At 35.7% G+C, this 16,792-nt stretch overlaps 1 protein-coding gene and 1 long non-coding RNA gene across 6 annotated transcripts in view; one reads left to right on the top strand and one right to left on the bottom strand.

Moving 5' to 3' along the window:
- The window catches only part of RBBP8 (RB binding protein 8, endonuclease), a 75,453-nt gene that overhangs the window by 49,438 nt on the left and 9,223 nt on the right, over positions 1–16,792 (bottom strand). For 3 of the 5 annotated variants that reach the window (XM_031690279.2, XM_072949110.1, XM_072949111.1), the window contains one exon: positions 7,995–8,199. In XM_031690279.2, coding sequence (XP_031546139.1) covers positions 7,995–8,103 — 109 coding nt within the window. In that variant the 5' untranslated portion in view covers positions 8,104–8,199. Of the gene's footprint in view, positions 1–7,994; positions 8,200–10,478; positions 10,790–10,890; positions 11,071–16,792 lie in introns of those variants that run through there. The other 2 variants (XM_006205112.4, XM_015239947.3) reach the window with 2 other exon arrangements.
- LOC140689012 (uncharacterized) overlaps positions 11,215–16,792 on the top strand; it is a 138,278-nt gene continuing 132,700 nt past the window's right edge. The window contains exon 1 of the long non-coding RNA XR_012063871.1: positions 11,215–11,641. This is a non-coding gene — a long non-coding RNA (uncharacterized lncRNA). The remainder of the gene's footprint in view (positions 11,642–16,792) is intronic.

Consider the following 16,792-nt stretch of genomic DNA (forward strand, 5'->3'; position numbering starts at 1 on the left):
GGCTGTACAACAATGCAGCTCCTGTATGAACAAGCAGTCTGTTCAAAAAAGAATTTGGGATTGTAACACTGGCAACCTTAGATACCTATTGAGGAAACAGTGCTCAAACGACAAAAAGCACTGTATTACATACAATTAACCCTATACTCACGTGTGTATGAATTCTGGGGGAAATGAAACAATTAAAGGCCCTTATACGTAGTCACCTAACACAAGAAACAAATTTAAGTAAGCATTCAGAAAGAAGGCAAGAATTCAGTTTGTTATAAACAAAATAAAATTCACTGTGATGTTAATTTTTACTCATTTTGGTGTGCTACCCAGAACAAACCATAGGTGTGTGTACTGTCACTGTACAAGTTGTTTATGGTTTTGAGCTGTAAACTGTAAGCCTAATAATACCATTCTCGACAAATAATGGCTTTATACATAGCTTAAATAATTAAACGTCTACCAAAAACACTATTAGTATTTCTGTAATTACCTAATAAATGGGATTTCAACTCCAAAGTAAAAGACACCTATCTTTATGAGATACAGCCATATTTAAGGTGTGCTTAGTTTACTCTTAAGATTTAATTATCTCAAAATGGGTAAATTAATTTTTGTGGATTTTATTCAATTTATGTTTTAATGCAAATAGGAAACTAACACATGTGAGTGTTACCGATAGTATTCTTTTTTTATTGAAGTATTGTTGATGCACAATATAACTCACAGGTGTACAATATGGTGATTCACAATTTTCAAAGGTTATATTCCACTTATAGTTATTATAAAATATTGGCTATATTCCCCATGTTGTACAATATATCCTTATAGTTTATTTTATATATAATTGTTTGTACCTCTTAATCTCCTACCCTATATTGCCCTTCCCCCTTCCCTCTCCCCATTGGTAACCACTAGATTGTTCTCTATATCTGAGTCTTTTTTGTTATACTCACTAGTTTGTTGTATTTTTTAGATTCCACATATAAGTGATATCATACAGTATTTGTCTTTCTCTGTCTGATGTATTTCACTTAGCATAATATCTTCCAAGTCCATCCATGTTGCTGCAAATGGCAAAAACTCATTCTTTTTATGGCTGAGTAGTATTCCATTGTGTGTGTGTGTGTGTGTGTGTGTGTATGCCATATCTTCTTTATTCATCTGTTGATGGACAGAGGTTGCTTCTATATCTTGGCAACTGTAAAATATACTACTATGAACACTGGAGTGCACATATCATTTCAAATTAGTTTTTGTTTTTTCAGATATATATCCAGGAATGGACTTGCTGGGTCATATGCTAGCTCTATTTTTAATTTTTTGAGAAACCTCCACACTGTTTTTCCAGAGTGGCTGCACCAATTTACATTCCCACCAACAGTGTACAAGGGTTCCCTTTTCTCCACATTCTCATCAACATTTGTTAATTTGTGTTCTTTTTGATGACAGCCATTCTGACAGGTGTGAGGTAACATGTTACTGTGGTTTTGATCTGCATTTCCCTGAAGATTAGCGATTCTTAATGATGAGTAGGACACTGATGCTATAGACCAAAATGACATGCAATTCTTTTCGTTGCTAATTTGTGTAGTCTTAATATGAATGTCATTTTTTGGTATTTTTGAGGAAACATCTGAGAAAATAAGTGGAGCAATCCAAAACTGAATCAAGAAATATTTATCCTGTCATATTAGAGCCTCCATACTTTCCCTTTTCTTCAATGGGGTTCCAATTTTGTCCTAAAAAAACTGCCTATTTTTCTACAAAACTGATTACCCATATTTACCAGATGCAGAAAATTATTACTAGACAAGATGTTAATGGCAGAACCTAGCATGGACACAAAAAACATTTATTAAAATGGTGGCATTCTAAAAATCTTATTATCAGTGCTTTTTAATAATAAACTTGATATTGAAAGACATTTAAAAAGGCAAAAAACAAAACAAAACAAAAACCTGTATCCAAATGAATTCAGATGCATCTTAAGTTGTTCTGAATATGTAAGTAAGAATTATATACCTCAAGTGCTACCATTCAGAATATTTCTTTTCCATATTTTTTAACCTGACATGAAAGTTTAAAAGTAACGAGTCAATTTTGATTCCTATATATACTTCAAAACCTGCAAAGTCCTGATAAGTCCATGTTTGATGTCTTTCAAATAGCCTCTTATAATGGTTTTTCCAAGTGGATCCCCTACCATAAAAAAAATTAAGTACCCTTCAGGCATGTCTTTGATGTTATCACAGAGTCAGAAGATCTAGTTTTATATGGAACTATGTGGAGCACATTGACAAAGGACTGTTAAGAAAGTCTTGTTTTCAACAAATTTGCCTGGTCCCAACCAAAATGTTTTTAAATAACATGCTAATTAAACAAAAAAAAAGTAGTGCTCATTCATTTAATACTTTTAAGAATCCATAAGTGATTTTAAAATTGGTAAAAGTAATCACTATATTACAATATACCAGAAGTTATTGTCTTTCATTAGCTCAAACATATATTCAATATCTACCATTCATAAAGCAAATGGACATTAATCAAATACATCAACAACTGCTGTATTTCTCCCTTAAAGTTTTTCAGTGTATATAGACTAATGCTCCTGGGAGTGTGATGGTTATTAGAGTATAGCCATGAGGGATATACAATTTTAAAAAAAATTATCCACTATGTAATATTTGTGGGTCTTACATGACCCACAAATAATCTGATAATGGCATACTGTTATTTATAATCTGATGAATGGCATACTGTTCTTACTATTTTTCTTGATCCTTCTTCATCACAAAATAGAAGTCTCCTTAAAGAAGTTGTGGTATATTTATACAATGGAATACTACTCAGCCATAAAAAAGAATAAAATAATGCCACTTGCAGCAACATGGATGGACCTGGAGATTGTCATTCTATGGGAAATAAGCCAGAAAGAGAAAGAAAAATACCATATGATATCACTCATATGTGGAATCTTAAAAAAGAAAAAAGAGGACACTAATGAATGCATCTACAAAACAGAAACAGACTCATAGACATAGTAAACAATCTTATGGTTACCAGGGAAAGAGGGTGGGAAGGGATAAATTTGGAAGTCTGAGATTTGCAAATGATAACCACTATATATAAAAATAGAACAACAGATTTCTTCTGTATAGCATAGGGAATTACATTCAATATCTTGTAATAACCTTTAATGAAAAAGAATACAAAAATGATTGCATGTATATATATGCATGACTAGGACATTATGCTGTACATTAGAAACTGACACATTATAACTGACTATATACTTCAATTAAAAAAATATTCTAGCAAAAATAAAAATAAAAAATTAAAACAGAAGTCTCCTGAAGACCCTGAAACACCAATGAACATGAAGAAGAAATCTGCCAAACATTTTATCCTTGTTAAATTAAGAACCTAAAAAATGAAACTGGCCCAGTTTTAAATGGGCATGTATAAAAATTCTAAAATGACAATTATGTGCCAAGGAAAACAAGCAGTTTGGTTAAGTAACTAAACAACAGCAAAAAATAAGTCGCATATAAAACAGTACGTACACTTGTCACAATACAAAAAACTACATGCATTTTTTTAAAAACTAAAAAAGAATAAACAAATGTCATTCTTGTAAAATGGTGATTTATTTTTCCTTTCCCAACTTTCTACAGTATTATCTAAAAATAGAAAATGTAAAGTAAATGGGTAGTAAAGTATTTCAGAGTTTTAGTGAAATAAAATTTTGATTTTTTATATATTGTAAAATTTCAAAAACTGATATTTAAGAAAATGTTCCACTGATGCAGCTATAAACTATGCAATTCAGATACCATTTACTAATTTCTTACTATATGCCAAGCATTTTTATCTACAGAAACAGTAGGTAGAAAGATGAGTAAAATAAGGACTCTACATAATAAAATTTTAGTGATCTTCTTAAAACCAGTTATAAAAAACAGAAAGTAATTTTTTGAAGGATAAAGAATTTAACCTCATGCTTGAAGACAGCAGGATGCTAATACTCCTCTATCAAATGTTTAATAAAAACTCAAGTACAACTTGTTTTATTTAAATTGCTTCAAAATATTTGTATTTCCTTTACCTCCAGGGAATAAATAAACTTTTTTTAAATACTAAATAGATCCTATGATAGTTTAAACTTGAAGCTGTTCCTATTGGTAAACGTACATGCTGGGGTCACAGCATTATAAACCAAAAGAAAGACAAAGCTGGGAGATGTTATTATTCCTTTCCAGTTTTAAAAGAAGTGCATGTAGCTAATTACATTGTTGTTATCAGTGTTACCAAGACAGACTGTCTTGTATGTGGCTTATTTTTGCTATCATTCATTGTATAATTATACTGTATAAATATTTTCTTAAAGAGAATTAATACAATACCCCAAAACCCCACCGTGTCTTCTTCTCTGTTATTTTCTCTGCTACCATTCCCACCATACAATTCATAACTCACTCACTGAATGAACAGCAAGTCAAGTCTAAAACTCAGAATCTTTCCTCAATGTTTCACACTAGATTTTCTGGGGGAAAAACAGTACAGTGTAGTGAAGAACAGAATTAATGTAAAATATTCATATTTGTCCCTGGACATATGACCATAAGTACAGTTCACTTTAAAATCAGATCTTTTACCACTAACAACAAATCTGAACTCCTGCCTTTTCATATATTTGAAGTCAACCAATCTGCCTCATATATAAACAGCTCCTATCAATCAGTAGAAAAAAGGCCAACAAGCCAAGAATAACCAAGTATATAAACAGTTACCTTACATCATATACAAAATTTAACTCAAAGTAGATGAAGGACCTAAACAAAAGAGCTAAAACTATAGAACTCTTATAAGAAAACACAAGGGAAAAGCTTAATGGCAATGAATTTGGCGATGATTTCTTGGATATAATACCAAAAGAACAGGCAACAAAAGAAAAATAAAATTAGACTACCAAAATTAAAAACTTCTATGCATCAAAGGACATAATTAACAGATTGAGGAGGCAACTCAGAATGACAGAAAATATTTGTAAATCATATATCTGGTAAGAGACTAATATTCAGAATACACAAAGAACTTCTACAACTCAACAACAAAAAGCAATTTGATTAAAAAATAGGCAAAGGACTCGAACAGACATTTCTCCAAAGATATACAAATAGTCAATAAGCATATGAAAAGAAATCACTAATTATTAAGGAAATGAAAATCAGAACCACAATAAGATACCATCTCACATTCATTAGGCTGGCAAAGAAAGAAAGAGAGAAGAGAAAATAACTAATTTTGGTAAGAATGTAGAGAAATTGGAACACTTGTGCATTGCTGGTGGGAAAGTAAAATGGTGCAGCCGCTATGGAAAACAGTATGATGGTTCCTCAAAAAATTAAAAATAGAATTGCCCTATCATTCAGCAATTCCACTTCTGGATATACAACCAAAAGAACTGAAAGCAGGGCCTTGAAGAGATACTTGTATACCCATGTTCATAGCAACATTATTCACAAAAGCTAAAAGATAGAAGCAACCCAAATGTCCACTGATGGATGAATGGATAAGCAAAATGTGGTCTACACATACAGTGGAATATTATTCACCCTTTAAAAGGAGGGAAATTCTATAATATGCTACAACATAGATGAAGCTTTAGATTTTTGCTAAGCAAGAGGAGCCTGTCACAAAAAGACAAGTGTACGATTCCACTTATATGAGGTACTTGGAGTAGTCAAAATCATAGAGACAAAGCAGAATAGTGGTTGCCAGTGGCTGGAGGAAGAAGTGACCACAGAGTTATTGTTTAGTGGGTACAGAATTTCAGTTTTACAGGATGAAGAGAGTTATAGAGATGTTGGTGATGGCTGTACAGTGTTATTAAATACCACTGAACTGTACACTTAAAAATGTTTAATACAAATTTTATATAATGTATATCCAATGACAGAAAAAAAAATCCCCATTCCTCTCCCTTACCAAAAAGACAGGAAAATAATAATTTTATTAATTTCCCAACCATTTCAATTTTCTCATGTTTATCATTTTGGTCATTTTTCTGTATCCTCCTAGAAGTCAGCAGTTTAAAAAACCATAAAGGGGCTAAAGAAAAGTAATCAGTATGTGAAACCTGTTACAACTTTTTTGTAGTATCCCATTGTCTCCAGCTGGTACGGTCCACAGCAGGCATTGATAATACATAATGGTTGCTGCTTCATAGTGACAGAATCAGCTAACATATATGGCTATGTGCCCGACACTCTTTCAAATGCTATACATATATTAAGCTATATAATACAATAAGAGGTAGCTATTATTAGTATCTTTATTTTATAGGTAAGGAATTTGAGGCACTATAAAGTTAAATAACTGGCACAAGGTCACCACCTCTATTCAAGTGGTGGATAAGGCTTTCAAATACCGGCAGTCCAGATGCAGAATTCAGGGAATAAACCACTCCATCACAGGGCCTCTTTTCCAGCATAGCACTATTCCCATCCACTCTCAATCAATGAAAGCAGGCACAGAGATGGAAGTTTTAGGATTAGCACACTATATACTGTTTTACATAATGTGAAGCTATCAACTTTTTTGGCATCAACTGTCCACCTCAACAGTAAATTCCTATCTCCCATCCCCTTCCTTCTTGGAGATACAACAAACTGTATATAGTTCCTTGAATAAAATCAAGCTATTATCCATAAATTTGCATATGTTATTCTTTCTACTCAGAACATCCCTCCTCTCCCCCCACCATCTTTTATGCCTGGATAATTACACTTAATTCAATTGTAAAGCCTGGTCTGATAGTATAACACACACACACACACACACCCCCCCATCCATCCCGGTTCTTCCTTTATAATCCCAGATAACATGGTACATTACAAAGTCCCTTAAAATTAGGACTATATATGACTCATACATATTACCATTCACAAGGTCTGGCACATAGTAAGTGCTCCCCAAAACATTTCTTGAACAAGTGTCTCCAAGTACTCTGAGGCTGCAAGAATACTGGGGTTCATATTTCAGAACCTATTAATTAATGATGAGTCCATTATGAGGTTCTTCCAGAAACTAAATTTACCACGGGAAAGTTCCAACACAGACACAATGTACTTTAGATTGAAGTGGATCATATTTTAATGGCTCTCCAGTGTTAATGTTAAAACTATAAAGCACTGCAGTATTAAACCTATGGTTGCAACAGGTAATCAAGAAACAAATGTAATATGAAGTGTTTCCCACACATGGGAAAAACATTGTTACATTAACACCACAGAATTAGACAGGTATGTTAAGGCTTAATATCAAACCTTGAGTTTAGCTTTAATCGTTTAATTTTAATAGTATACACTAACACAATCACAAATAATATCCATATACTCATCCCAAAGGCATCAGCTCAATCCTCTGAATGTTCACTGCACTTCACATAAACCTTTTAGCACTGGTTTCATTATACTGTAATTATCTGTTCACATGACTCTATTGAACTGCAGGATCTTTGAGGGCAAACTGCCATTTACTTTTGTATCTCAGTGCTCAGTGGCAAACAGATACCTAAAGGTTTACTGAATGACCTAGGTAGTATTTTTATGTCTATAAACAATTCTGCAAATAATTTTACAGAAGAAAATTAAGTTTAGAGGTTATGTAACTAGACCGAGATCACAGAGGAAGTAGATAAATGAAATCAGAATTCAAATCCAGCTCTTCAGTCAACAATTTCTACGCTCCTTCCACCACACCATACCGATTACCACAAGTAAATAACTACATCTGGTGCAAGAGCTACAGCCTGTGGCAGCTGTCTGTAATTAGAAAGTAACAATTCAATGATAAAAACGAATCAGAAAAAACTCCATTTTTTTCTGCAAAAAGTTAAGTTCCTTTAAAAATGGTTAAGTTTGAACTGTCATGCAAAATTACTTATTACTAATTTAGTCTCGCAGAATACTGTTGTAAGTATTTAAGAAAAAAGTTACCTTGTACTTCTTTATCATGACACTCCTTTAGTTTTGTCCAAAGATCCTTAAAGTCATTAGATACATCTGCAGAACCAGGACTTCCACAGCCGCTTCCCGAGATGTTCATCTTGCTTAATATGCTCCACACTTTATTGCGTAATGTTTTCTGACCTTTTCTGTTACATTATATAGGTCTGAAATTGTCTTTGGCTAGTTTAAATACCTGAAACGACAGATTGCAACATAAATGAGTTCTGCATTTATCTTTATGTAATTTGAAGTCAGGATGACTTCAAGTCCAGCCAGTTGTTCTCAGTTTTCCATATTTACCTACAATCACTTTAGAACTGGCAGCGGCAAGGGGAGGAGGGTGGAAATGAGGGGAAAAGACAATTATGGTGAGAAAAGTCCAATTTCAGTTATCTGGCCTTACTAAGTTAAGCTAAATTTTCAGGCAAATTTTTTATTCCACCTACAAGGAAGTTAATTGCCTAAATTATGTTAAATTGAAAGGATTCTGATATACAGAAGTTTGTAATCATTCGTGGTCAGTATTGATTCACCATTCTAAAAGAATTTATCGCTTTTTTAACTTTTGAGTTGATATGGAATGTAATATGTTGAACCAAAAACTGGAAAACATTCTGTGATATTCTTGACTTAACAAGCATTCACACATATACACAAACTCTATACACAGACACATATTGTAGAAAAGCAAGAAAGATGATTGACATATTAACATGAGTATCAGAATAGCTTTTTCATAACAAGAGATATCAGTGTGCAAGATATAGACACAGCAAAGATCTATGAATACAGAAACATCTAATAACAAGGCCACTAGGGTAAAGCTATTTTGTGCCTCTCAGAGTAAAGGTACATGATTAAATTCATTACTTGTGTAGCCCCTGAAGGAAGCAACAGGTCATAAAGAAGTTCAAGTGGATTAATAAATATTTTAACATGTGTTCTTAAACTGAAGCCATTAACTAGCTACTACTAAAAAAGTAAACTGTTATTAAAAAGTCTACTAAACTTCACATCTGGCTCCTTAGCCAATGCCTTACCATTGCTAACAAGTACCCAAACTGTTTTGTCTCTTGCTATTTCTTAAGGTCTTTGATGAAGAGGCTAAGATAAGCAATGGTATTTCTAAAGGGAGCAATATCATGTGAGAAGCTACCTGGTAAACTATAAAGCAGTACAGAATTAATAATACATTTATTAAGCTTTTCAAAAATTGTGATTACACTTTTTTAGGTAATCAGTGAAAACTGAACAGGTTCTATATTTTAGAGATTAAGAAATTCTTTTTTATTGTCTTGGATATGATAATGAGATGGGCAGGTTAAAAACAAAGTCCTTTATCTGTTAAAGAAAAATAATGAGGTGTTTACAGGTAAAGTGATATGTTCACTGGGATTTACTTTAAAATATTCCAGCTAAAACAATAAATGGATGTTGGCTGGGGATATGTATCATGCAGAACTGAAGTCTAACAATTACTGAAGCTGGGCAGTGGATGGGTATATGAGTGGTTCATAATTCTAGTGTCTCTCTTGTGTATGTTTATTATTTACATAAAGTTTTTAAAAGTGGGATTGGGTGCTCTGCGTTAATACAGCTTAATTTACAAAGAGGCTTGTATTCATCTATTTATTAACCCTAAAAGATAAGTCAATGGGCCTATACTATTGCCAATAAAAAACACCATTTATTAAGTGTTCACTATATACCAGGGGTTGTACTGTTGTATATTCTTTTTTTTAACTTAATCTTCAGAAAAACTGAATAAAACAGCTACTATTATTAACTTCATTTTAGAGTTGGAGAAACAGGTTTAAGAGATTAAGTAACTGGTCCAAGGTCACATTGCTAGGATATGTCTATGTCAGGGCTGGAACTTCAGTTGTGATGCCAATTAACTCCAAAAATACCTGTAAGTAGCCAAAAAACAAAAGGCAAGTATTTCTATTAAGCAAAAAGTTCAAAACAAAGTTTTAGTTACTTCAATGAACAATTTATAATTGAAGAGTATTAGTTTAAAACAAATAGTGTACAATAAGCATCTTTAAGAAATATCTATCTTCAGAGGAGATAAAAAGGTTAAGTGCACCCCCACACATAATAACAATTTATCAATACTAAATTTGCAAATTCTAACTCACAAAACCCTTTCCAGTCTATCCTGCAAGCCCAGCACTTTTTGCTGGCATTTCTTTTGATACTGAGCATTTCGTTGTTTGCTGCACGACGATGCATTTTCTCAGAAATGTGCCATCTTGCCTCTCCAGTTGCATTCTGGACTCAGAGGTCTGCAATAATTTAATGCATTCCTATGCATCCTGCTGCTGCGTAAACCACCACTTTGAAGATGCTCAGTAAAAGTTTTCTTTCCTGTCACACCACACATATTCATACACAGTGAGGCAAGAGCCGCGCCTCAGATCACACAAGGGCCCTGAACAAATGAACAGTGACTTTGAGTGGTCCTCTTACGAGCAGAGCGGAGATCTGGAGGCTCCCATCCCAGGACCCTTAGCCATAAGCCGCTCCTCCCGCGCCGGACAGGGTTAGCGGGCCGACCTTACCGAGAGGCTCCACAGGAGAACCTCACGATTGGCGCCGGAAGCGCGCGCGGCGCCCTTCGGCACAGGTCGGCGCATGCGCGAGGCGGGCTCGGCGCCGGGAGGCAAGGTCTCAGCAGGTGCGGAGCCCAAGGACAGTGACGAGAGCGAGTTAATCCTCGCTCCGGCCCCACCCCCTGCCTACTCCTCAGACTCGGCCCCAGAGCCATACAACCACCGCCACCCCGGGGCCAAACGCCTACGGTCAGCCCGCCGTTCTAGACCGGAAGCAGCCGCTAGGACCCAGCGCTCTGGGTGGGAGAAAGGGGATTGCTTTTACTCACGACTTCCAAGATTGCCTCGAGATTCTCGAAAGACCCAGCAGGGCAGCGGGCAGGCTCTGGGGCTGGGGAAGGACGGTCGTTCGCTTTTCTCCTCTTTCCCTCACTAATGTGCCAAACCCGCAGCGGCAAAGCCGCCCCCTCGGGGCAGCCCGCGCTTTCCGGGCGTGGGGGAGGGCCCGAGGGCCTCCCGCCCACCTCGCCCCGCCCGGAGCCCGCGCGACGTCACGCGGGAGTTCCCGCGACGTCACGTCCCTTCCTCCCGCCGCAGAGCGAGGCGGCGCCCCTCCCTCCCTGAGAAGAGGAGAGGGGTCGGCCGCGCGTCCCACCCCGAGGGACGGTGACTAGAGAGTGAAGCGCCACCTCAGCTGTCGAAGCGGCTCCAGGAGCTGGCGGCCCCCACAGCGTTTTTGAGGTGCCCTAGAGAAGGCTCACGCTGTGGGGAGCTTCAAGTTCTACTGAGAAGTTGTCAGTCTGTCTGACTTAAGCCCATTTCTGCAAAAGCACGTACGAGTGGCCTGTACCAGATGGAACGTTAAAATTCACTGAGGAGGGGATGGACACGGCTGAGTCTAACGTAGCTTAGGCCTCGTAGCTGTTAACCTAGTTTAGTGATGTGACCTGACAGGACTAGGTCGCGAGGCCTTGTACAAAACGATGTATACTTTGCTCAGGTTAGAAAAAGTTTCCGACGAACCTGAAATGAGACGGAATCAGAAGTGACGCATTATATGTTGGAACAACATGCTGTTAGGTAAAATTTTTTAAGTCAACGTTTTCTGTAGCTGTTTGTTTATAACATTCAAATTGTAGGTATATTTTCGTATTTATTTTGGTTTTCTAAAATAAGCGGTTTAGTGTTAGAAATTCTGCAAATGAAGCTGAAGAAAGAGACGAAAATCACGATATCTTTTAAAAAAGGTTGGAACTTTTCTGTAATACAGGATAATATTATAAACTTTAAAACGTTGAGTTGTATTTAGGCAATCATAGATATCAAGTGTGAAGGTAATTTTCCCATTTATCCTTGATCTTAAAGGATGAATATCACAGCTTACTTACTCCTTGCAATTGGGCAAAGCAGGATGTTTCTCTACGATCCCTAGCAATGCTGTGGGAACCTTGGTATCTTTAAAGAGGGCTGCTGAACATTCATTACCCTGTTAAAGTAACTATCATTCACTTCCAAGTTTTATCTTGTTTTAATAGTCTTTTCAGTTAGATCCACTATATACCTTCCCACTTGACACTTATTACAGTTTAAATTATTTATTTAATTAATTCTGTCTCCCTACTAGACTCAAGTTTCTTGAGGTCACCTTTTTATCACCAGACACTAGCCCAGTGCTTGCCAGTCTCTGTGGATAAATGAATGAATTGGGCATCCCTTGAGGGATTCCTTTTTTTTTTTTTTTTAAATAAAGGAGAATAGTTTTGAATCCATTCAAAATCCTTAGATTCTCTTTTTGGAATTTTATGATAGTCACTTTAACAGTGGAAGCAATGGGCATCGGTTTAGATATTTGCCTCCAGTAAGGAGGCTTAAGACCCACATAGTGGAATAAATTACGAAGTCCTGAAGATCTATGAGAAAACTTCATTAATAGAGAAGCAGATATTTTGAATTCTTTGTAATACAAGGTTTCTCAAATTTTATGGCTTAGAACAGTGCTTTCCAAACTTTTTCAGTACTTGGAAAATGAATACTTGATTACATATTGTGATAAAAAGATGAGAATGTTTTTATCCAAAGGATACAGAAATTAGGATTCCAGCCACCTCAGGCCCAGCACTGCCACCTTGAGGGCTGGGATTTTAATGTCCTAGCATACATATTGGAGGCCCCTGGTTAGGATGCTTGATTTAAAAATTGTGTAGTGAAATGGTTAACCTGGTAACTTTTATATATGTACTTTTAACCACAATAAGAAAAATTGTGCGGTAGCACTAAAAAACTCTAGGATTCTTAGAACTGTAGAATTTTGGAACTGTGTAGATTTTGAATCATCCAACACAAGCATTTTACAACAGAAGCTCTTTGTTGATTCTGCATTCTTCTCCTACAGCTGGGTAACTGAGGGTTGTGAAGGAAAAAATTACATAACATGTTAGACCGATATCACTAAAATTACATGGTTTCAGATCTCATGTCGGGCATCAATTAAACCCTAAAATCACCTTTGTTCAGCTCCTTCTGTTGCCTCTGCTGTCTTCTAAACCTTCACTGTTTTCCTCAAACCTCTGTACAGTATTCTCAGTCTCAGCAGACACCCTAACCTCTTGGTTAAACAATTGGACTCAACAGGTGTGATCTTCCTGACCTTCCCTTTTCCTTTCTCAACGCTGTGAATTAGGCAATACCATTTTGCAGAGAAAAATGCAACCCAAGTCCAATTTCTTCTCACCAGCTCTTCTGTATCTACCCTGGGGCAAGCCACCATCATCTCAAACCTCTTCTGCAGTAATAGCCTCCTTTTTTTTTTTTTAAATCAGAAATTTAAAGCAGAAATATCTTTCTGCTTCCGCTGCTTTTCCCCTTTACAGTGTATTCTCCAGCAGTGAGAATGATCCTTTAAAAGTTAAATCAGAATATAACACCCCCCTGCTCAAGACATTCCAGGGTCTTCCCATCACTTTAGAATAATATCAACCCCCTTTCCATGAAGTCAGGACTGGTCAATCACTGTATACTACTGATGTCACCTCCTAAAAGCAGTTCTTAACTAGTGCTTTCCTTTCCATCCTCACTAGTATTGCCCTAGTTTAGGCCCTGATATTTTTTACCTGGACTAGAGCCTCCTTGCTTCCAGTCTTGCACCTTAATGCAGTTTCCACACAGCTGCCAGAGAGCTCAACCTTAGTTTCTGATCTTGGCATTCCCTTGCTTAAAACCCTTCAGTGGCTCTCCATTGCAAAAAGACTAAAATCCAATCCCTTTAAAAATGCCACAGAAGCCCTTCTTAACCTTGCACCTCTGCCTGTCGCCTCACCCTTTCCCTCTAAAACAGGGGACTGCTTATAGTCCTTCTTCCTGTTCTTTGCTGCTTCTTTGTCTTGGCTCATACAATCCTCTTCTCTTGAAATTAGCTCCACCCAGATCCTATATAATTCACTTTTCTACTTATCCTTTAAGACTTAGCTCAGGTAGTACAGTTTCTAGGAGGAGACAACCTTAATGTCTTTCTTCACTCCTTCCTATCCCTTTCCATTAATAGTACTCTCTTCATTTTCCCATGTGTATCTTCGTCACTACATTTAATACCATTATATTGTAATTGTTTTTGTATCTTTTATCTTACCCAACTAAGCTATGGGGGATTCCTTGATAGTAGAGACTGTGCCTTCTTATTCTTAGGTCTTGCCAGAGAGCCTTAGCACAGCACTATCCAACAGAACCACACATATAATTTTAAATTTTCTAGTAGCCACATTAAAAAAAAGTAAAAACAAAGAGGTGAAATTAACTTAATATATTTTATTTAACCTAATTTATCTAAAATATAATCATTTCAACATGTAATCCGTATATAAATTTATTAATGAGACTTTTTACATTATTTTTCTTCATACTGAGTCTTCAAAAATATGATGTGTATTTTACCTTTACAGGATATCTCAGTTTAGATTAGCCACATTTCAAGTGCTCAAAGCCACATGTGGCTCATGGCAACCATACTGGAGAGCACAGGCCTAGCATATGTAGTGAACAAATGAGTTTACATGATTTACCTGAAGAACTAGGATGGAGCTGGACTACCATGCTGATATCTGATTCTTAGTCTAAGGCTACTTCTGCTGCTTTTGCTGGTCATTTCCCATCTCTCTCCCACTCTGCACATCACACCATTTCCCTCCCCTCCTCGCGTTGACACCTGTATCCCCAGGCAAAAAATTTAGTGATTAAACCCATTATGATTATTTACATAATAATGTCCGGGACTTCTAATATGAACACACAATACTAGTAAACTGGGGTGAGCTGTATACTACAGTCAGAACCATTTTAAGAATGGAACAAAAGAGATAATAAGATAAAAAAATAAAATAAAGATAATAAGAGCAATAAAAGGGAAGAAAAGCTTTAACATGAAAGAATATTAACTGTCAAAATTTGTATCAACCTAAATGAACACTTGATTTAATTTTTAAAAAGTTGTTTACAGTAATTACTAAGTGTTGTTTGGGAGTAGGGGTATATACTTCAATTAGTGATCTTGCCCCAAGTGCCAGAATGTTTTGTTTATGATTTGAGTTAATGGTGCCAAGATTCCAGTTAGGTTGAGCAGTTTTATAATTGCTTTTTATAAAAGATACCGTTAACATTCATGGAGGATGTCAGTATCACAGTTTTTATTTTGACAGTCTTAGGTGGTCATTTAAGTGCTGATAACAGACATTAAAGATTATATTATACATTGTTTTCCAGTTAGAAAAATTAGCCTCTTGTAGTCTAGCCAACTTCCAACTTAGATAAAGAAGCTTTATTTATTTTGATTATCACTATGGCTACATATACCTTCTTCATTTCCCTTTATAAACTATTAAATTAGTTTATGTTTTAAAATACTTAGCTACTTCAGTTCACATCGGCAAAGGGCAGAGTTTTACTAGATGTATAATTTGTCCAATTTAAGAACCATTTCCTCATACCTGATACAGTATACTGTCTGCTTGCCTGTATGCGTAGATTTGAATGATGGTAGGCTGATTAAGAATGTTAATGATCTGTTATTGCAAAATGATTTATTGTCAGTGGAAAGGGGCATCTTTTTCTTCAAGGTCATCCTTTTATATACAGTGGCTGCTTGGGCAGTATTTCATACCTATGCTTATAGGTTTATGAAGCCCAGGGATTTTGTTAGATAGCACTTAGGCTCTTTCTCTAACACTGGCATTTATAAGAAGCACAGAGCTTAACTGCTATAGAGATGATAAAAGAATTTAAGAGTGATCACCAAGAGTGTAGAGTAGAAAAGTGGATTTTATTTTGGGAATCTTGAGAAATGAATCTTTATCTTTTTATCCAGTAAATATAGCTCTATACAGCATTGTCTTGTTTACATATGTATAATGCTACCATGATGGAAGCTGTGGGAACAACATTTATTTACAGTAATGTAAATGGTAAATGTTATGAAGAGTTAACTGTAGGAACAAGTCACTGACACTTGGAGTCTATTAATAAAAGCATTTCTTGATAGGGTCACAGAACAAACAAGTTTAATATTCATTGCTTTGTCCACTTAAAAAAAATAATGATTCACATCTTAAATGGTAATTTTTCCATCTATGAATTGATGAGTTTATTCACTGCTGGCAAATAGTTGTGATCTTTAATGTACTCATGCTTCTCAAATTACAGATATGTCTTCAGATATACTGGCTGACTTTTTTCTCCCAATTTTTCCCCATTCTAACTATTTTTGAGAAAAATAGACTTTGTTTAAAATATTGGCTTTTTGCATTTCCTAATCCATGTGTTAGTCTAAGGTTAAGGAAGCTTTGATAGTTACCTTTCCAAAAATATTTTATGTTCAGAATTCAGTTCTTAAAGGAGAACTTCATTTTTAGCCAATACTTTTTAATTTTACTTAAGTTATAATCAGAAGTATTAAAAATGAATAAAGAAATTAAATTATGTTTTAATTCACTTCTCACCCTTTGGGGCAATTTGTTTTTGTGGATTATTTAGGTTAGATAGAATTCCTCTTCCCAAATCTAGTACACTTCTTGTATAAAGTGACCGTGTGCCCTGGCTTACCACCAACAATTCTAGTTAATGTCTATTCTTCTGGCTTAACTTTTAACAGGGCTCCCATTTACTCTTAAAAATGTCCTGGTTGGGTGGTAAGTAATATGGTCAGAAGCTGTAAGGAATTTGAAATATAAACTAATAAAAAGGGAA

Source organism: Vicugna pacos, chromosome 24 (genome assembly GCF_048564905.1).
Source record: "Vicugna pacos chromosome 24, VicPac4, whole genome shotgun sequence".
In the NCBI taxonomy this organism is placed as follows: domain Eukaryota; kingdom Metazoa; phylum Chordata; class Mammalia; order Artiodactyla; family Camelidae; genus Vicugna; species Vicugna pacos.